Below are 20,955 nucleotides of genomic sequence, written 5' to 3' on the forward strand. Positions count from 1 at the left end.
TTTCAATCCCCATAACTTCTTCGTTTTACAATATTTTTCATCTGTTCTTCGAGTAGCATAAACCTCACAAACCCAATTTTCATTTCAAAACAAGTTAGAAGAAAATTGAGGGTCTGAAGGCCAAGTTATGCCTTGCCAAAGTTCGGCCAAAACCAACTTTACAAACCTTTTAAAACTCATTTACATTCCAAAACTTCCATTCCATTCCTTACTAACCTTGCTAAATCCAACCTCATAAGCCAATAACAAAACTCAACAATACTTTGCACTATTTATCAACCACAAACCATCAATATTATACGTACACCAACACAACCATCAATCCTTCAATCAATATGCATATAACCTATAAAATCATCAACTTTCCCATATCTCATTATTCATATTTCATTAGAATGTCCACGTAATAATAAGCTCTATTTCACAGTCAAATCTCATCATAAATATCAAATATACTAAGCATTTTACCATTCCGTGCAATTCAACTTATCCTATGGTCATCTAGCCTATATTTTCACAGAACATTATATATTAAATGCAAGAAGCCTAAACCATACCTTGGCCAATTTCCACGTAATGACCAAAGCAATTTATTTAGAACCAAGGCGGCCCCTCAAAATCCAACAAACTCTAAGCTCAGCTTTCTCCATGTTCCAATATTCACAATTTCAAGCTCCAATTATTTACTTTCAACCTAATACACATTTATAACATATATATATCCAATTTAATACTCAAAGCTCAAATCCAATGAAATTAAAATAAAATTATCGTATTCTCACCTTACCCAAGCTTCACATAAGCAAGAGTGAACGTTTTTCTCAAGCTAATTGGATCCTAAAACATCAGAAATAAAAGAAATTCAACATTCCTATCTGAAATTCAAAAATTGGGGGAAGAGGAGGCTGAGAGTGATTAAAAACGTTACTAGTAAAATTGTTCTGGTAGAAATGTAGAGTCCAACGCGGTGGACGCGTGGCCGTAAACGGTACGACAATCGGAGTTCGAACGGAGAAGTTACGGGGATCAGAAGGTTGCCGTAAGGTTTCGGGAGTGTTTCGTTCTTCTTCTCCCTGGGAGGCTTTCAGCTTCGTGTTGCTGAAATGAGGGAGAAGGCAATTCTTGGGTTCATTTAATAGGTCTGTCCGATAGGACCGACGGCCCGGTTTGGGCCCGATTCAACCGGTTCGGCCCATTCGGTCTAATCTTGGACCGATTTCTTCGAAATTAGTGTCAAAATTCTCGTTTCGATGAGCTCTATCCTAATTTGATAATAATATCCGCATTTCTAATCTTCCTTATTAAAAACTAATTTATTAACTAATTATCTACTAATTTAACGGGGTTTACATTGTGTCTCGTGTTTTCCAAAACGGCAGAAATTAATTACAACCCACTATTCTAGTGGGAAGTTGGAAAAACAAAAATTACTCGCCCAATGCAAAACGGTCCGGCTCCATCACAGTTAAGCGCAAATTTATTATAGCCAAATTCACAAAGCAAAAACTTTTTTCAAAAAGCATTTTTTATTTTTTTATTTTTAATATTTTGAATCCATTTATTTTTTAACCCAAGCTTGAAATGCACGTTGAGCTTGGGGCTTTAGTATTCTACCTCAAAATACCGAGGTATAACTTTAAGAAAAAGCTTAACTTGCTGAAATTACATCATGTCAAGCTTGGGGCTGTGTACTGTACCCCTAAGATCTCGGATAAAATCGAGTCATACCTCGGCATAACGGCTCTATCTCAACAGAACGCTCCCCAGAATCTCGGAAGGAAATCAGTCACCAAAATCTCGGACGAAGCAAACTGTTGAATTCCACACCAAGCTATAAAACGAGCAAAGTGTCAATGATAAAACACACAAATAATTCGTCTCATAACAACATACTACGGAACAGTATCCCCAATCGTATACACGCTTTTTATTTAAATTATTCTTTTACTGACTTAGACGTTGGAGTCCTTTTTGCAGGTACCACGCTTGGGTCCGAATTCACAAGGATATTCCCGATCCAGTTAAAACTATCAAGCATACCAAGATCAACAAGGAGCCGACGTATAGTTCAAAAAGAGTATCCTTGCAAGAATATATATAATATTTAATAATAATTTAATATAATTATTTAATTAATTATAATTTAATATAATTATTTATTTTAAAGATAATTTACTATATGACAAGTTACCATTAGATACAAAAAATCTTTGAGTTTTTTTTCTTCGAACTATGTAAAAGGACTTAACTTTTTTCTTCTCCAAGATATAAAAGTTCGCGAATCAAAAAAATGAGTTAGAGACTCATCCATTGAAATTGCTCTAAGCCTCTAAGTGCAGGTTTTATGAAAATCAGATATTAGTTTAATTTTTAAAATCAAGTTAAATTTTTATTTTTTTTTTAAATTTAGATAAACAGTAAACTATTAAAAATTAAAAATTGTATCCATCTTTTTGAAATTTTGACAAGAATAACTCATATTTTATAATAACAAAATTATTTTTAAAATTTATTTTTGACATTGAATTTTAATGGGTTTTTTAAGCAAGATTAGAAAAATTCTCTTATTCCGACGCCATTTTGGTTTATGAATTTGAAAAAAAAAAAACCTAATTTCCCAACGGCACCCCAAACCATCCGGTCATCCCCAACCTCAACTCACTATCTCCCAAGAATCACAGCTTCACTCACACACTCTCACCTCTCTATCTCACTCACACACTCTCCTCGCCGGCTCCTCCGCCTCGTCCCCACGCCGCCAGTGTTTGTTCGCCTCTGCCACCTCACCTGTTCTGCCTCAGCCTTGTGCTCGTCTGCCTCTGCTGCCTCCGTCGTCATCGTGTTGGCTCCTCTACAAGCTCCCCTCTGCTCCTCTTGGAAGCTCTGCCCTCTCTCGCCGGTGGTCTGCTCTGCAACGGCGCAACCTGCATCGACTCCAAGTTGGAAAACCGTCACTGACTCTGTTTCTGCTTCTGCTGTAGGTCAGTTTTTTATTTTTTTAGTTATTCTTTTTAATTTTTATACTGGATTTTTGCTGTTTTAATGTATTGATGCTAATTGTATTTGTATGTACAACTGATTGATTTAATTTGTAATAGGTTTAGATGAATTGTATTTGTAATTTTATAGGTAATATTGATGCTCATAGGTTCTGTGAATCAAGAGATTGGAATGGGAAGAATTTGTCAGAGATAGTGTTATTAGATAATAGGTGTTGTGATTGATTGATTTTTTTTTAAACAGTGTTTTAAGATGCTTCTCACAAACTCCTTGGACATAATTTATGGATTGTTATGTTTGCACTTTTATTGTGTCAAATTAAGATCCTATTAAGCAAATCAACTTGGATTAGTCTATCGGTTAACTCACTAATTCGCTTAAGCAAGTATCGATTCGAATATCGTCTTGTACATGCAGGAACTCATTGGCGCGGCAAACCCTTAAACGGAGCACAAATCCGCGGCGAATTAGTTATTCGCTGGTGGACGAAATTGTGATCACTGCAACTTCGCACAACTAACCAGCAAGTGTACTGGGTCGTCCAAGTAATAAACCTTACGCGAGTAAGGGTCGATCCCACAGATATTGTTGGTATGAAGCAAGCTATGGTCACCTTGTAAATCTTAGTCAGGCAAACTCAAATGGATAATGGTGATATACGAATAAAACATAAAGATAAAGATAGAGATACTTATGTAATTCATTGGTAGGAATTTCAGATAAGCGTATGAAGATGCTTGTCCCTTCCGTCTCTTTGCTTTCCTACTGTCTTCATCCAATCCTTCTTACTCCTTTCCATGGCAAGCTTATGCAAGGGTTTCACCGTTGTCAGTGGCTACCTCCCATCCTCTCAGTGGAAATGTTCAACGCACCCTGTCACGGCACGGCTATCCATCTGTCGGTTCTCAATCAGGTCGGAATAGAATCCAGTGATTCTTTTGCGTCTATCACTAACGCCCCGCCTTCAGGAGTTTGAAGCTCGTCACAGTCATTCAATCATTGAATCCTACTCAGAATACCACAGACAAGGTTAGACCTTCCGGATTCTCTTGAATGCCGCCATCAGTTCTAGCCTATACCACGAAGACTCTGATCTCACGGAATGGCTGGCTCGGTTGTCAGGCGAGCACTCGGTTGTCAGGCGATCAACCATGCATCGTGTATCAGGAATCCAAGAGATATTCACCCAATCTAAGGTCGAACGGAGGTGGTTGTCAGGCACACGTTCATAGGTGAGAATGATGATGAGTGTCACGGATCATCACATTCATCAAGTTGAAGAACAAGTGATATCTTGGAACAAGAACAAGCGGAATTGAATAGAAGAACAATAGTAATTGCATTAACACTCGAGGTACAGCAGAGCTCCACACCTTAATCTATGGTGTGTAGAAACTCCACCGTTGAAAATACATAAGAACAAGGTCTAGGCATGGCCGAATGGCCAGCCTCCCAAAGAAGGTTCAATCATAAAAACATGATCAAAAAGCTCTCAAAGATCCAAAAATACAATAGTAAAAGGTCCTACTTATAGAGAACTAGTAGCCTAGGGTTTACAGAGATGAGTAAATGACATAAAAATCCACTTCCGGGCCCACTTGGTGTGTGCTTGGGCTGAGCATTGAAGCATTTTCGTGTAGAGACTCTTCTTGGAGTTAAACGCCAGCTTTTATGCCAGTTTGGGCGTTTAACTCCCATTCTTGTGCCAGTTCCGGCGTTTAACGCTGGGAATTCTGAGGGTGACTTTGAACGCCGGTTTGGGCCATCAAATCTTGGGCAAAGTATGGACTATCATATATTTCTAGAAAGCCCAGGATGTCTACTTTCCAACGCCGTTGAGAGCGCGCCAATTGGGCTTCTGTAGCTCCAGAAAATCCGCTTCGAGTGCAGGGAGGTCAGAATCCAACAACATCTGGAGTCCTTTTTAGTCTCTGAATCAGATTTTTGCTCAGGTCCCTCAATTTCAGCCAGAAAATACCTGAAATCATAGAAAAACACACAAACTCATAGTAAAGTCCAGAAAAGTGAATTTTAACTAAAAACTAATAAAAATATACTAAAAACTAACTAGATCATACTAAAAACATACTAAAAACAATGCCAAAAAGCGTACAAATTATCCGCTCATCACAACACCAAACTTAAATTGTTGCTTGTCCTCAAGCAACTGAAAATCAAACAAGATAAAAGAAGAGAATATGCAATGAATTCCAAAAGCATCTATGAAGATCAGTATTAATTAGATGAGCGGGGCTTTTAGCTTTTTGCCTCTGAATAGTTTTGGCATCTCACTCTATCCTTTGAAATTCAGAATGGTTGGCTTCTTTAGGAACTCAGAGTCCAGATAGTGTCATTGATTCTCCTAGTTAAGTATGATGATTCTTGAACACAGCTACTTATTGAGTCTTGGCCGTGGCCCAAAGCACTCTGTCTTCCAGTATTACCACCGGATACATACATGCCACAGACACATAATTGGGTGAACCCTTTCAGATTGTGACTCAGCTTTGCTAGAGTCCCCAACTAGAGGTGTCCAGGGTTCTTAAGCACACTCTTTTTGCCTTGGATCACAACTTTATTTCTTTCTTTTTCTTTCTTTTTCTCTTTCTTTTTCTTTTTTTTTTTGTATTCACTGCTTTTTTCTTGCTTCAAGAATCATTTTTATGATTTTTCAGATCCTCAGTAACATGTCTCCTTTTTCATCATTCTTTCAAGAGCCAACATTCATGAACCACAAATTCAAAAGACATATGCACTGTTTAAGCATACATTCAGAAAACAAAAATATTGCCACCACATCAAAATAATCAAACTGTTATAAAATTCAAAATTCATGCAATTCTTTTCTTTTTCAATTAAGAACATTTTTCATTCAAGAAAGGTGATGGATTCATAGGACATTCATAACTTTAAGGCATAGACACTAAGACACTAATGATCACAAGACACAAACATGGACAAACATAAGCATTAATTTTCGAAAAACAGGAAAATAAAGAACAAGGAAATTAAAGAACGGGTCCACCTTAGTGATGGCGGCTCTTTCTTCCTCTTGAAGATCCTATGGAGTGCTTGAGCTCCTCAATATCTCTTCCTTGTCTTTGTTGCTCCTCTCTCATGATTCTTTGATCTTCTCTAATTTCATGGAGGATGATGGAGTGTTCTTGATGCTCCACCCTTAGTTGTCCCATGTTGGAACTCAATTCTCCTAGGGAGGTGTTTAGTTGCTCCTAATAGTTTTGTGGAGGAAAGTGCATCCCTTGAGGTATCTCAGGGATCTCATGATGAGTGGGGTCTCTTGTGTGCTCCATCCTCTTCTTAGTGATGGGCTTGTCCTCATCAATAGGGGTGTCTCCCTCTATGTCAACTCCAACTGAATAACAGAGGTGACAAATGAGATGAGGGAAGGCTAACCTTGCCAAGGTAGAGGACTTGTCCGCCACCTTATAAAGTTCTTGGGATATAACCTCATGAACTTCTATTTCTTCTCCGATCATGATGCTATGAATCATGATAGCCCGGTCTATAGTAACTTCAGACCGGTTGCTAGTGGGAATGATTGAGCGTTGGATAAACTCTAACCATCCTCTAGCCACGGGTTTGAGGTCATGCCTTCTCAATTGAACCGGCTTCCCTCTTGAATCTCTCTTCCATTGGGCGCCCTCTTCACAAATGTCTATAAGGACTTGGTCCAACCTTTGATCAAAGTTGACCCTTCTAGTGTAAGGATGTTCATCCCCTTGCATCATGGGCAAGTTGAATGCCAACCTTACATTTTCCGGACTAAAATTCAAGTATTTCCCCCGAACCATAGTAAGCCAATTTTTTGGATCCGGGTTCACACTTTGATCATGGTTCTTGGTGATCCATGCATTGGCATAGAACTCTTGAACCATTAAGATTCCGACTTGTTGAATGGGGTTGGTAAGAACTTCCCAACCTCTTCTTCGGATCTCATGTCGGATCTCCGGATATTCACTCTTTTTGAGTGAAAAAGGGACCTCGGGGATCACCTTCTTCAAGGCCACAACTTCATAGAAGTGGTCTTGATGCACCCTTGAGATGAATCTCTCCATCTCCCATGACTCGGAGGTAGAGGCTTTTGCCTTCCCTTTCCTCTTTCTAGAGGTTTCTCCGGCCTTGGATGCCATAAATGGTTATGGAAAAACAAACAGCAATGCTTTTACCACACCAAACTTAAAAGGTTTGCTCGTCCTCGAGCAAAAGAAGAAAGAAGAGAGTAGAAGAAGAAGAAGAAATGAGAAAGAAGGGAATGGCTTTGTGTTCGGCCAAAAAGGGAGAGAAGTGGTGTTTAGGTTGTGTGAAAATGAAGGAGTGAAGAAGGGTTTATATAGGAGTGGGGGGGCTCATGTTTCGGTCATGTATGGGTGGGTTTGGGAAGGAAAGTGGTTTGAATTTGAAGGGTGAGGTAGGTGGGGTTTTATGAAGGATAGATGTGAGTGGTGAAGAGAAAGATAGGATTTGATAGGTGAAGGGTTTTTGGGGAAGAGGTGTTGAGGTGATTGGTGAATGGGTGAAGAAGAGAGAGAGTGGTAGGGTAGGTGGGGATCCTATGGGGTCCACAGATCCTGAGGTGTTGACAAACCCCAATTTGACGGTTTATCTTGTATTGATTTTAGGGGATTTTATCACCTTTTACCCACATTTATCCATTGAAATAGCATGGTTTTATAACTTCTCCTTTAATTGTGCTTAAGAGTGAAAACATGCTTTTTAGGACTTAAAATAGCTAAATCTAATTCTCCTTGATTCCATTAGGTGCCTTGATATGTTTGTTAAGTGATTTAAGATTTAGGAGGCAAAGATTGGATCAAGGGAATGAAGAAAGAAGCATGAAAAGTTGGAGAACTCATGAAGAAATGAAAGAACCGGAAAGCTGTCAAGCCGACCTCTTCGCACTTAAACGACCATAACTTGAGCTACAGAGGTCCAAATGATGCGGTTCCGGTTGGGTTAGAAAGCTAACATCCGGGGCTTCGAAACGATATAATATTTGCCATAGTTGCTACACGTATGGTGGCGCGCACGCGCAAAGTACGCGCACGCGCCGTTGGTGCACGTGATCACTTCATGCAAACTCGTGGCTAGCGAATTTACAAGCCTTGTGGGCCCAATCCAACTCATTTCTAATGATATTTAAGCCAAGGATTGAAGGGGGAATGAACATACTTTACCATATGTTAGTTACCATTAGTTTAGTTTAGCATAGTTTAGTTTGAGAAGTAGTTTCTAGAGAGAGAAGCTCTCACTTCTCTCTAGGATTAGGATTAGGATTAGGTTTAGTTCTTAGATCTAGACTTTAATTCATCTTCTTCTACTTCTATCTTCTCAATTCCTTATAGTTACATTCACTCTTCTTCTATTCTTTTGGTGTAATCTCTTTTATGTTGTTCTTATGTTTTGTTGTAGATCTACTATTGTTTCTTCCATTTTCTTTCAATTCAATAAGAGGTAATTCATGTAGATCTTGTTTCCTTTAATTGTTGTTGCTAATTCTTTACATTTGATTGTTGTTAGAATTAATTCTTGTTGTCAATTTACTATGCTTTTCTTTTGTGCCTTCCAAGTGTTTGATGAAATGCTTGGTTGGATTTTAGCGTAGAATTTTATACTCTTGGCTTGGAAAGGTAACTTAGGACCTCTTGAGTCACTAATGTCCAAGTGATTGATGATTGGGAGCCATTTACTCTAGTTCTAACTAATTGGATTAGTGGAGGGTTAGGACCTATGGACTAGGATTGATATAGCTCATTTGACTTTCCTTTACTACTAGTTAGAGGATGATTTAATAAGATTAATCCTTGCCAATTCTCATATTGTGGTTAGTGATTAGGATAGAGATTCTTGACCACCAACCCTTGCCAAGACCTTTTTAGGCCTTAGTTTACTTTCTTGCCATTTATCTTTCATGCTTCATATCAAAACCCCCAAAATAACTCACAACCAATAACAAGACACTTTATTGTAATTCCTAGGGAGAACGACCCGAGGTTTGAATACTTCGGTTTGTAAAATTAGGGGTTTGTTACTTGTGACAAACAATCTTTTGTATGAAAGGATTATTGTTGGTTTAGAAACTATACTTTCAACGAGAATTCATTTGTGAAATTCTATACCATCAAAAATCTAATCGTCAGGTGTCAAGGAAGAGTCATCCCTGTACCAAATGGCATGCAAAAATGCGTTTTGAGCCAATTCTGGCGTTAAACGCCGGGCTGGTGCCCATTTCTGGCGTTTAACGCCAAGAGCTTGCCCTTTTCTGGCGTTTAACGCCAGTCTGGTGCCCATTTCTGGCGTTAAACGCCCAGAATGGTGCCAGACTGGGCGTTAAACGCCCATCTGCTAGCCTCACTGGCGTTTAAACGCCAGCAGGTTCTTCCTCCAGGGTGTGCTGTTTTTCTTTCTGTTTTTCATTCTGTTTTTGCTTTTTTCATTGATTTTGTGACTTCTCATGATCATCAACCTACAGAAAACATAAAATAACAAAAGAGAATAGATAAAATATAACATTGGGTTGCCTCCCAACAAGCGCTTCTTTAATGTCAGTAGCTTGACAGAGGACTCTCATGGAGCCTCACAGGTGCTCAGAGCAATGTTGGAACCTCCCAACACCAAACTTAGAGTTTGAATGTGGGGGTTCAACACCAACTTAGAGTTTGGTTGTGGCCTCCCAACACCAAACTTAAAGTTTGACTATGGGGGCTCTGTTTGGCTCTGTTTTGAGAGAAGCTCTTCATGCTTCCTCTCCATGGTGACAGAGGGATATCCTTGAGCCTTAAACACCAAGGATTCTTCATTCACTTGAATGATCAACTCTCCTCTATCAACATCAATCACAGCTTTTGCTGTGGCTAGGAAGGGTCTGCCAAGGATGATGGATTCATCCATGCACTTCCCAGTCTCTAGGACTATGAAATCAGCAGGGATGTAATGGTCTTCAACCTTTTCCAGAACATCCTCTACAAGTCCATGAGCTTGTTTTCGTGAATTGTCTGCCATCTCTAGTGAGATTTTTGCAGCTTGCACCTCAAAGATCCCTAGCTTCTTCATTACAGAGAGAGGCATGAGGTTTACACTTGACCCTAGGTCACACAAGGCCTTCTTGAAGGTCATGGTGCCTATGGTACAAGGTATTGAAAACTTCCCAGGATCCTGTCTCTTTTGAGGCAGTTTTTGCCTAGACAAGTCATCCAGTTCTTTGGTGAGCAAATGGGGTTCATCCTCCCAAGTCTCATTCCCAAATAACTTGTCATTTAGCTTCATGATTGCTCCAAGGTATTTAGCAACTTGCTCTTCAGTGACATACTCATCCTCTTCAGAGGAAGAATACTCATCAGAGCTCATGAATGGCAGAAGTAAGTCCAATGGAACCTCTATGGTCTCATTTTGAGCCTCAGATTCCCATGGTTCCTCATTGGGGAACTTATTGGAGGCCAGTGGACGTCCATTGAGGTCTTCCTCAGTGGCGTTCACTGCCTCTTCCTCCTCTCCAAATTTGGCCATGTTGATGGCTTTGCACTCTCCTTTTGGATTTTCTTCTGTATTGCTTGGAAGAGTACTAGGAGGGAGTTCAGCAATTTTCTTGCTCAACTGACCCACTTGTGCCTCCAAATTTCTAATGGAGGACCTTGTTTCAGTCATGAAACTTTGAGTGGTTTTGATTAGATCAGAGACCATGGTTGCTAAGTCAGAGGTATTCTGCTTAGAACTCTCTGTCTGTTGCTGAGAAGATGATGGAAAAGGCTTGCTATTGCTAAACCTATTTCTTCCACCATTATTGTTGTTGAAACCTTGTTGAGGTCTCTGTTGATCCTTCCATGAGAGATTTGGATGATTTCTCCATGAAGGATTATAGGTGTTTCCATAGGGTTCTCCCATGTAATTCACCTCTTCTATTGAAGGGTTCTCAGGATCATAAGCTTCTTCTTCAGATGAAGCTTCCTTAGTACTGCTTGGTGCATTTTGCATTCCAGACAGACTTTGAGAAATTATATTGACTTGTTGAGTCAATATTTTATTCTGAGCCAGTATGGCATTCAGAGTGTCAATCTCAAGAACTCCTTTCTTCTGATTGGTCCCATTATTCACAGAATTCCTTTCAGAAGTGTACATGAATTGGTTATTTGCAACCATTTCAATCAGCTCTTGAGCTTCTGTAGGCATCTTCTTCAGATGAAGAGATCCTCCAGCAGAGCTATCCAAAGACATCTTGGATAGTTCAGAGAGACCATCATAGAAAATACCTATGATGCTCCATTCAGAAAGCATATCAGAGGGACACTTTCTGATTAATTGTTTGTATCCTTCCCAAGCTTCATAGAGGGATTCTCCTTCCTTCTATCTGAAGGTCTGGACTTTCACTCTAAGCTTACTCAATTTTTGAGGTGGAAAGAACTTTGCCAAGAAGGCATTGACTAGCTTTTCCCAAGAGTTCAGGCTTTCTTTAGGTTGTGAATCTAACCATGTTCTAGCTCTGTCTCTTACAGCAAAAGGGAATAGCATAAGTCTGTAGACCTCAGGGTCAACCCCATTAGTCTTGACAGTGTCACAGATTTGCAAGAAATCAGCTAAAAACTGATGAGGATCTTCCAATGGAAGTCCATGGAACTTGCAATTCTGTTGCATTAGAGAAACTAATTGAGGCTTAAGCTCAAAGTTGTTTGCTCCAATGGCAGGGATAGAGATGCTTCTCCCATAGAAGTCGGGAGTATGTGCAGTAAAGTCACCCAGCACCTTCCTTGCATTGTTGGCATTGTTGTTGTTTTCGGCTGCCATGGGTTCTTCTTCTTTGAAGATTTCTGTTAGGTCCTCTACAAAGAGTTGTGCCTTGGCTTCTCTTAGCTTTCGCTTCAAGGTCCTTTCAGGTTCAGGATCAGCCTCAACAAGAATGCTTTTGTCCTTGCTCCTGCTCATAAGAAAGAGAAGAGAACAAGAAAATGTGGAATCCTCTATGTCACGGTATAGAGATTCCTTGAGGTGTCAGAGGAAAAGAAAAATAGAAGGCAGAAGTAGAAAATTCAAACTTATCAAAGAAGATGGAGTTCGAATTTTGCATTAAGGAATAGTGTTAGTCCATAAATAGAAGGATGTGAGAAGAGGGGAAGTAATTTTCGAAAATCAAGTAAAAGATTTTGAAAACATTTTGAAAAACACTAATTGATTTTCGAAAATAAAAGTGGGAAAGAAATCAAGTGATTTTTTAAAAAGAATTTGAAATTAGAAATCAAAAAGATTTGATTGAAAGTTATTTTGAAAAAGATGTGGTTAAGAAGATATGATTGGTTTTAAAAAGATGTGATTGAGAAGATATGATTTGAAAAACATTTAAAAGATTTGATTTTGAAAATTAATGACTTGGCTATCAAGAAAAGATATGATTCAAACATTAAACCTTTCTCAACAGAAAAGGTAACATACTTGATATGTTGAATCAAGTCATCAATTGATAGCAAGTATCCTTGAAAATAGAAAGAAATTGAATTTGAAAAAGATTTGATTGAAAAGATTTGATTTGAAAAAGATTTGGTTTTGAAAAATTTTGAAAAATTGAAAAAAAATTTGCATTGAAAACAAAATCTTCCCTCTTGTGCCATCCTGGCGTTAAACGCCCAGAATGGTGCACATTCTGGCGTTTAACACCCAAAACTCTACCCTTTTGGGCGTTAAACGCCCAGCCAGGCACCCTGGCTGGCGTTTAAACGCCAGTCTGTCCTTCTTCACTGGGCGTTTTGAACGCCCAGCTTTTTCTGTGCAATTCCTCTGCTGAATGTTCTGAATCTTCAATTCTCTGTATTATTGACTTGAAAAGACACAAATTAAAAATATTTTTGGATTTTTAATCATGAGGAATAATCAAAATGCAACTAAAATCAAATAACAATGCATGCAAGATACCAAACTTAGCAGTTTGTATACTACTGACACTAATGAGAATGCATATGAGACACATAAACACTCAAGTCAAGAGAATTTAAAAATCAGAGCAATGAAATCATCAAGAACAACTTGAAGATTAAATGAAGACAAATGCATGAATGCAAAAAGAACAGAAACATGCAATTGACACCAAACTTAAAATGAGACACTAGACTCAAACAAGAAATATTTTTGGATTTTATGATTTTGTAATTTTTTTGTGCTTTTTTTCGAAAATTAAGTGGAAAAAGAAAATAAAGGTATCAAAATTCTTAATGAGAATTCCAGGAATCATGCAATGTTTAGTCTAAGACTCCGGTCCAGGAATTAGACATGGCTTCACAGCCAGCCAAGCTTTCAAAGAAAGCTTCGGTCCAAAACACTAGACATGGCCAAAGGCCAGCCAAGCCTTAGCAGATCACTGCTCCAATAGCAAGATTGATAGAAATCAACAAGCTCTTGTGATGATAAGTTGAAACCTCGGTCCAATGAAATTAGACATGGCTTCACAGCCAGCCAGATTTCAACAGATCATCATGAAACTCTAGAATTCATTCTTGAGAACTCTGAAGAAAAAATACCTAATCTAAGCAACAAGATGAGCCGTCAGTTGTCCAAACTCGAACAATCCCCGGCAACGGCGCCAAAAACTTGGTGGACGAAATTGTGATCACTACAACTTCGCACAACTAACCAGCAAGTGTACTGGGTCGTCCAAGTAATAAACCTTACGCGAGTAAGGGTCGATCCCACAGAGATTGTTGGTATGAAGCAAGCTATGGTCACCTTGTAAATCTTAGTCAGGCAAACTCAAATGGATAATGGTGATATACGAATAAAACATAAAGATAAAGATAGAGATACTTATGTAATTCATTGGTAGGAATTTCAGATAAGCGTATGAAGATGCTTGTCCCTTCCGTCTCTCTGCTTTCCTACTGTCTTCATCCAATCCTTCTTACTCCTTTCCATGGCAAGCTTATGCAAGGGTTTCACCATTGTCAGTGGCTACCTCCCATCCTCTCAGTGGAAATGTTCAACGCACCCTGTCACGGCACGGCTATCCATCTGTCGGTTCTCAATCAGGCCGGAATAGAATCCAGTGATTCTTTTGCGTCTGTCACTAACGCCCCGCCTTCAGGAATTTGAAGCTCGTCACAGTCATTCAATCATTGAATCCTACTCAGAATACCACAGACAAGGTTAGACCTTCCGGATTCTCTTGAATGCCTCCATCAGTTCTAGCCTATACCACGAAGACTCTGATCTCACGGAATGGCTGGCTCGGTTGTCAGGCGAGCACTCGGTTGTCAGGCGATCAACCATGCATCGTGTATCAGGAATCCAAGAGATATTCACCCAATCTAAAGTCGAACGGAGGTGGTTGTCAGGCACACGTTCATAGGTGAGAATGATGATGAGTGTCACGGATCATCACATTCATCAAGTTGAAGAACAAGTGATATCTTGGAACAAGAACAAGCGGAATTGAATAGAAGAACAATAGTAATTGCATTAACACCCGAGGTACAGCAGAGCTCCACACCTTAATCTATGGTGTGTAGAAACTCCACCGTTGAAAATACATAAGAACAAGGTCTAGGCATGGCCGAATGGCCAGCCTCCCAAAGAGGGTTCAATCATAAAAACATGATCAAAAAGCTCTCAAAGATCCAAAAATACAATAGTAAAAGGTCCTACTTATAGAGAACTAGTAGCCTAGGGTTTACAGAGATGAGTAAATGACATAAAAATCCACTTCCGGGCCTACTTGGTGTGTGCTTGGGCTGAGCATTGAAGCATTTTCGTGTAGAGACTCTTCTTGGAGTTAAACGCCAGCTTTTATGCCAGTTTGGGCGTTTAACTCCCATTCTTGTGCCAGTTCCGGCGTTTAACGCTGGGAATTCTGAGGGTGACTTTGAACGCCAGTTTGGGCCATCAAATCTTGGAAAAAGTATGGACTATCAGATATTGCTGGAAAGCCCAGGATGTCTACTTTCCAAAGCCGTTGAGAGCACGCCAATTGGGCTTCTGTAGCTCCAGAAAATCCGCTTCGAAGGCAGGGAGGTCAGAATCCAACAGCATCTGCAGTCCTTTTTAGTCTCTGAATCAGATTTTTGCTCAGGTCCCTCAATTTCAGCCAGAAAATACCTAAAATCACAGAAAAACACACAAACTCATAGTAAAGTCCAGAAAAGTGAATTTTAACTAAAAACTAATAAAAATATACTAAAAACTAACTAGATCATACTAAAAACATACTAAAAACAATGCCAAAAAGCGTACAAATTATCCGCTCATCATTCGCCTATTGTAGTACTAACTAATTTGATGTTTATTTTTCTATTAGTTATTTTATTAGTTATTTTTAGAAATTGAGACTTGATTGTTGTTAAAGTGTTAATGAAGACGTGTATTTTAAATTTTAATTTTGATGATTTTATATTTTTATTTGAGACCGGTTCAACTTGTGATCCACTAGTTGAACTAATAACCTAGTGATCTAGTAGTCTAACCGGTTTGATTATTGGTTCGGTTCTAACAACTAGGTTTGATATCACTCATACTTTCTTGGAATTCTGTTACTGAATTGACTTATACATCCCTAGGATTGTATTGGGATTGATTACCGGTAGGCATAGAATGGAGAAGGGCTTAAGTAGCATCACCACCAGCAGCAGCAAGGAAGGGTTACCTCTCACCCCTCATTCCAACTTCAAAACTGCTTCCACCGACGATGACCTCGCTCACATTCTCTTCAACATCAAATCCTCCAAAACTTCCGTAACCACCCCTTTCCATTTCCCAACAATATCTTCCCTTCATCTTTCTGCAATTTCTAATATGACATATGTTTGATTTTTTTTTTTTGCAGGCTGTTATCAATTATGGCGCCTCTTGGTATGTTTATCTCTTCTCTGAATATGTTTGATTTATATTACTATACAAGTTATTAAGAATCGATATAATAATGGAAACTGTTGTTAAGTGAACACAAAAGCAGGTAGCATCTTTTACCATTTAGGCTTACTTGATTGTTGTAACTTGTAAGGTGATTGTGTGAAATTGAAATATAGAACAGGAGATTATGAATGATCTAGTTTCCTGGTTTTTCAGGTGCCGCGTGTGCAGTGAAATCCTCCCTGCATTCCATAGATTGAGCAATAATTTTCCAAAGCTCTCCTTCGTCTATGCAGATATTGATGAATGCCCAGAAACAACTCAACACATTCGATACACCCCTACTTTTCAATTTTTTCGAGATGGTGAAAAGGTAGATGAAATGTATGGTGCTGGAGAAGAGAGGTTGCGTGATCGCGTCTGGTTGCACTCTTGAGTACACTATACAATGTCATTTTTATTGTCAGAGTTAGGTGACATGCTTGCAATTTTCCAGTAGATGTAACATTGTGAATCATGAACAATTCAGTGAATATTCAGGCAAACCCAGTATCCAATGTTTCCATTTGAAACTACAACCATATAAACCGTCCTTTTATGAGGTAAACAGCTTCATAAATTGATAAAAAAAATATCACGTAGATAGCATTTTAAGTTTACACCAACTACACGAGATTGGCTGCAAAAGAATCAACAGCAGAAATGGGAAAAGAATCGGTAACGGTTTAAGAAATTTGAAGTGGTAAAACCGAAAAAAAAAAGAGGCAGCTAATGCTGCAAACTCCTATTTTACTAACGTATCCGCCTAAGAAGCATATCTAACCCTCGTTCCTCATCAAACTGTGAAACGTAATCTTCAATAAGAGGTACGCATTGAAGCTCCTTTTATTTTCTTGTTTACCCAAAGTTTGAAAGATGGCTGCGATGATAACCACCTGTAATCTGGCTATCTCATCAAGCCTTGGGCTTGAGCATCTTCACCGTCTCCCAAGTGAAATCAGGATCTTCACGTCCAAAATGTCTGTAAGCAGCAGTCTTCTGGTACCTGAAGTTGCCTCCTCTCATGAGGTCAAGATTGATGGCAATCATTCCTGGCCTGAAGTTAAAATTTTCCTTAATCAGAGCCAATATGTCCTTGTCTGGAATCTTTCCTGTTTTGTAGGTGTCTACAAAAACAGAGAGTGGCTCTGGGACTCCAACTGCATAAGAAACCTGCACAAGACAGCGTCGAGCAAGCCCTGAAGCTACCACACTTTTCGCTGCTTGCCTAACAATGTATGCACCACTCCTATCGACCTTGGTTGGGTCCTTGCCGGAGAAGGCACCTCCACCATGAGCACCCCAACCACCATAGGTGTCAATGATGATCTTACGGCCAGTTAGCCCTGCATCTCCATGGGGTCCACCAATCACAAAACGACCAGAAGGGTTGAGGTGGAAGATAGTCTTGTCATCAAGGTATTTAGCTGGGATGACAGGTTTTATTACATGCTACTTCAAATCGCTGGCTATCTTGTCATTGGTGACAGTTTCATCATGTTGTGTTGAGATGAGGACAGTGTGCACACGAATCAGGATCATGGCTCCATCATCATTCTTGTACTCAACAGTAACCTGAGTTTTTCCATCAGGTCTCACCCATGGGAATGTTTTGTTCTTTCTAACATCAGTGAGCTTGGCACCAAGTTTAGTAGCAAGGACATGAGTAAGTGGCATTAGCTCAGGTGTTTCATCTGTGGCATAGCCAAACATGTGTCCCTGGTCACCAGCACCAATTTCCTCAGGCTTTTTAGTCATGTGACCATGAACTCCTTGGGCAATATCAGGGCTCTGTTGCTCAATGTTGACCAGAACTTTGCAGTTGTCAGCATCAAGACCGACATCAGCTGAAACGAACCCAATGCCTCTGCAAGTGTCTCGAACTATTTTCTCATAGTTCACATTTGCCTTGGTTGTGATCTCACCAAAGACCATAACCATGTTGGTTTTTGTACAGGTCTCACAGGCAACCTTGCTCTCCGGGTCTTACTCCAAACAAGCATCAAGGATGGCATCCGAAACCTGGTCACAGATCTTGTCAGGGTGACCTTCATTTACAGATTCGGAGGTGAAGAGAAAGGTCTCCATATCTGACATTAAATAAGGAAAAAGGGTGTCAGGTGAGAAAAGATATGTTGAAATGTGTTTAATGAATAATATATAAAACAATAATCAAAGAGTAAACAATGTACATTCTAATCCATGAAATTAACAAATATCAAATTTCTGTAGCACCTTCAAATATGTTTTAATCGATTGATTAGTGCATAAGTTGTTAGCCATTATAGCTCCATGTAAAGCCATAATGATCGTAGATAACCTTTTGGCCAAATGTCTTTGCATATAATGAAGTTATGCAGTATAACAGTTCGTGAGTTAGTTAGGAGTTGCACTTGTACAGTTGATTTGTTGTTATATCTATCATACTTTATATACATCTCAGGTCAATGAAGATGAAATTAGATTTCATTATCACATTAAATCTGTGATGAAATCATTGAATCGTATGTAGATCTACGATGTGAAATGTTTACAACAGGAATCAAGCACTGCGTAATTTTAAGTAAAGTCGACACGTTGATTTATCGTTACTCTAATGATTCTAGGAAAGGTAGCGATAGTTTTGGCTTCTACTAGCTTGCAAATATTTATTTTCAAAAGCTACTTCGTTTCATGCCTGATAAAATAGATCAAAAACCGCACAACCGATCTCTCAATTCTCTGAGCTTTCACTAGAGAATTACAATTTCACTTTATTATTACTTCATGCAAGCATAATCACCAAGCAAATAAAAAAAATCACAAACACAAAAAAAAAGAAAGGACATATAGATCGAATGAGCTGCAGAAATCGAGAGCCACAAATATTTTATACCAGATCTTTATAACGATAATGCGGAGCAGATCCAAATGGATTTGGATAAAGGCAATAATAACAAACGAATAATTCCGCACAAGTCCAAACAAGAAGAACCAGAAGAACAACACATTCAATAATTTTATTGGGTTTTTTAAGCAAGATTAGAAAAATTCTCTTATTCCGACGCCATTTTGGTTTATGAATTTGAAAAAAAAAACCTAATTTCCCAACGGCACCCCAAACCATCCGGTCATCCCCAACCTCAACTCACTATCTCCCAAGAATCACAACTTCACTCACACACTCTCCTCGCCGGCTCCTCTGCCTCGTCCCCACGCCGCCAGTGTTTGTTCGCCTCTGCCACCTCCGTCTCTGTCTTTCCGGCCGCTTGTTTGTGCAGTGCCTCACCTGTTCTGCCCAAGGTTCTGAAAACCGGACCGGACCGGCCTGTCCGACCGATTTAACCGTGAACCAGTAGTCTTTACGGTTTGGTTCAACACAAAAAACCAGCAGAATCAAAACCGTTTTCAAACCGCTGAACCGGTCGAAAACCGGTCGGTCGAACCAAACCGGAACCCGGCCGATTTTCTTATTTTGCCCAAAAACGCCAAAACACAAGCGTTTAGCATTCAATCGAACACCCCAGTCCCCAGCCCTACCAACCCTAACTCCCTCTAATTCTCCAATGGCGCAGCACACTCCCTCTCTCGTCCCTCCCATTACCCTCGAGCTGGCGGTTCCTCTCAACATCGGCGAGCTCAATCCCTCCCATTCGTTCAGCCGCCGAACTGCTCCTGACGCTGTCGCCGGTTGGAGCTTCGAAGCTCACTCGGTCCCTCACTCAGCTAACGTCTCATACTCTCAGCAGTGGAAGCACAGTCACCGGGCTTGCCTCCTGCCTCTGTCGAGTAGCTCTGTTCCTCCGTCGCAAACTTTGCTCCTCCGTCGCAAGCTCTGTTCCTGCCTCCGTCGCCAGTTCTGTTCATGCCTCCATCACCAGCTCTGTTCTTCTAGGTATTTTACTATTTTTTTTTCACTGATTGTTCGGTCTTCTTCTTGGTTTGAACTTTGAAGTTCTGAAATTGTTATTCTTTGTTCTTCTTCTTCAGTCTTCTTCTTCAATTTTTGTTCCATTTTTAGTGTGACTGTTTTCAATTTTTGGTCTTCTTCTTCTTTACTCATGGCTCGTTCCCTCTGTTAGTTTGTTACTCTGTTTTAGTGTGAATATTTTCTAATTGCTCAATGGCTCAATTGCTCTGTTAGTTTGTTATCTGGCTTACTAGTTGCGGATGGCTCCTAATTTTTTTGCTGGCCTCTCGTAGATTGTATGGTTCTGATTCAGTGATTCCAGAACGCCTAATGTTGATGTTTTTGTGTTTTGATGCTTTGTATTTGTTAATTTGTTGAATGGCTGAATGCTTTGTATTTGATAATTTGTTAGAATGTATGGTTCTGAATTCTGATTCAGTGATTCCAGAACGCCTAATGTTGATGAATATTTGTATTTGAATTCTGATTCAATGATTCAAGAACTCCTAATTTGTTAGAATGTTGATGAATACTTGTATTTGAATGGCTGAATTCTGCTTTGTATTTGAATACTTGAATGGCTGAATGCTGTAGGCTGTAGGCAGAATTACCTTGTGTTGAATGGCTGAATGTCTGAGGCAGATATGGTCTTGTGTTGTGGTTAAGAATATGCTGTTAGTTTCCATTGTGTTTGGCTCCTGCTTTAGGTTAAGAACATGGTTAATTTTTGTTGTTAATGTTTGTTGCTGTTTTGTAGTTGCTATTTTGTAATTGCAGGTTGCAGGTTTAGTGTGATTATTGGTTAATGTTTTGTAATGTTTGGTGCTGAAGGCTGATTGTTGAGTTCAGATATAGTTGTTTATTTTGACTTGGGTAAAGAGACTTATGGTCATTTATAGTTGCTGGTTTTGCTGGTTTTGGAATGTTGAATGCTGGTTTTGCTGAAATATTTTTGCCACTAGAGCTTCTTTGATCAACTTCTGCTGAGAATATGCTATACACAGGTCTATGATCACTTGATCAGAGAATCTTGACTCCCCACGAACGTAAGATAATTGGTGAAGGTCTCTCCCATGCCATAAGATTCTATCACACCTTGAGAAAAAAGCATGCATTATTTTGATTTTTTGTATTTTCATTAACCACTTCTCTGATTGTTTTGTATTTCCATTAACCACTTCTCTGATTGA

General features: G+C 39.4%; 1 protein-coding gene and 1 pseudogene across 1 annotated transcript; one reads left to right on the forward strand and one right to left on the reverse strand.

Moving 5' to 3' along the window:
* The first annotated feature begins 15,481 nt into the window (after positions 1-15,481).
* Positions 15,482-16,444, forward strand: LOC112696100 (thioredoxin-like 3-3). The gene is made up of 3 exons (XM_025748706.3): positions 15,482-15,720; positions 15,812-15,837; positions 16,054-16,444. The coding sequence occupies exons 1-3, from the start codon at positions 15,580-15,582 to the stop codon at positions 16,271-16,273; spliced, it is 387 nt and encodes a 128-aa protein (XP_025604491.1). The 5' UTR covers positions 15,482-15,579; the 3' UTR covers positions 16,274-16,444.
* Positions 16,445-16,791: 347 nt separating this feature from the next.
* Positions 16,792-17,964, reverse strand: LOC112696063 (S-adenosylmethionine synthase 3-like; annotated as a pseudogene).
* Positions 17,965-20,955: the final 2,991 nt, after the last annotated feature.

Source organism: Arachis hypogaea, chromosome 1 (assembly GCF_003086295.3).
Source record: "Arachis hypogaea cultivar Tifrunner chromosome 1, arahy.Tifrunner.gnm2.J5K5, whole genome shotgun sequence".
Taxonomy (NCBI): Eukaryota; Viridiplantae; Streptophyta; class Magnoliopsida; order Fabales; family Fabaceae; genus Arachis; species Arachis hypogaea.

What these genes read in the sequence shown, in the direction of transcription:
- LOC112696100 (XM_025748706.3), top strand. Translation starts at nt 15,580, where the DNA reads ATGGAGAAGGGCTTAAGTAGCATCACCACCAGCAGCAGCAAGGAAGGG. An exon ending in TCAAATCCTCCAAAACTTCC is followed by an intron (nt 15,721 to 15,811) that starts GTAACCACCCCT and finishes TTTTTTTTGCAG; the next exon opens with GCTGTTATCAATTATGGCGC. An exon ending in ATCAATTATGGCGCCTCTTG is followed by an intron (nt 15,838 to 16,053) that starts GTATGTTTATCT and finishes CTGGTTTTTCAG; the next exon opens with GTGCCGCGTGTGCAGTGAAA.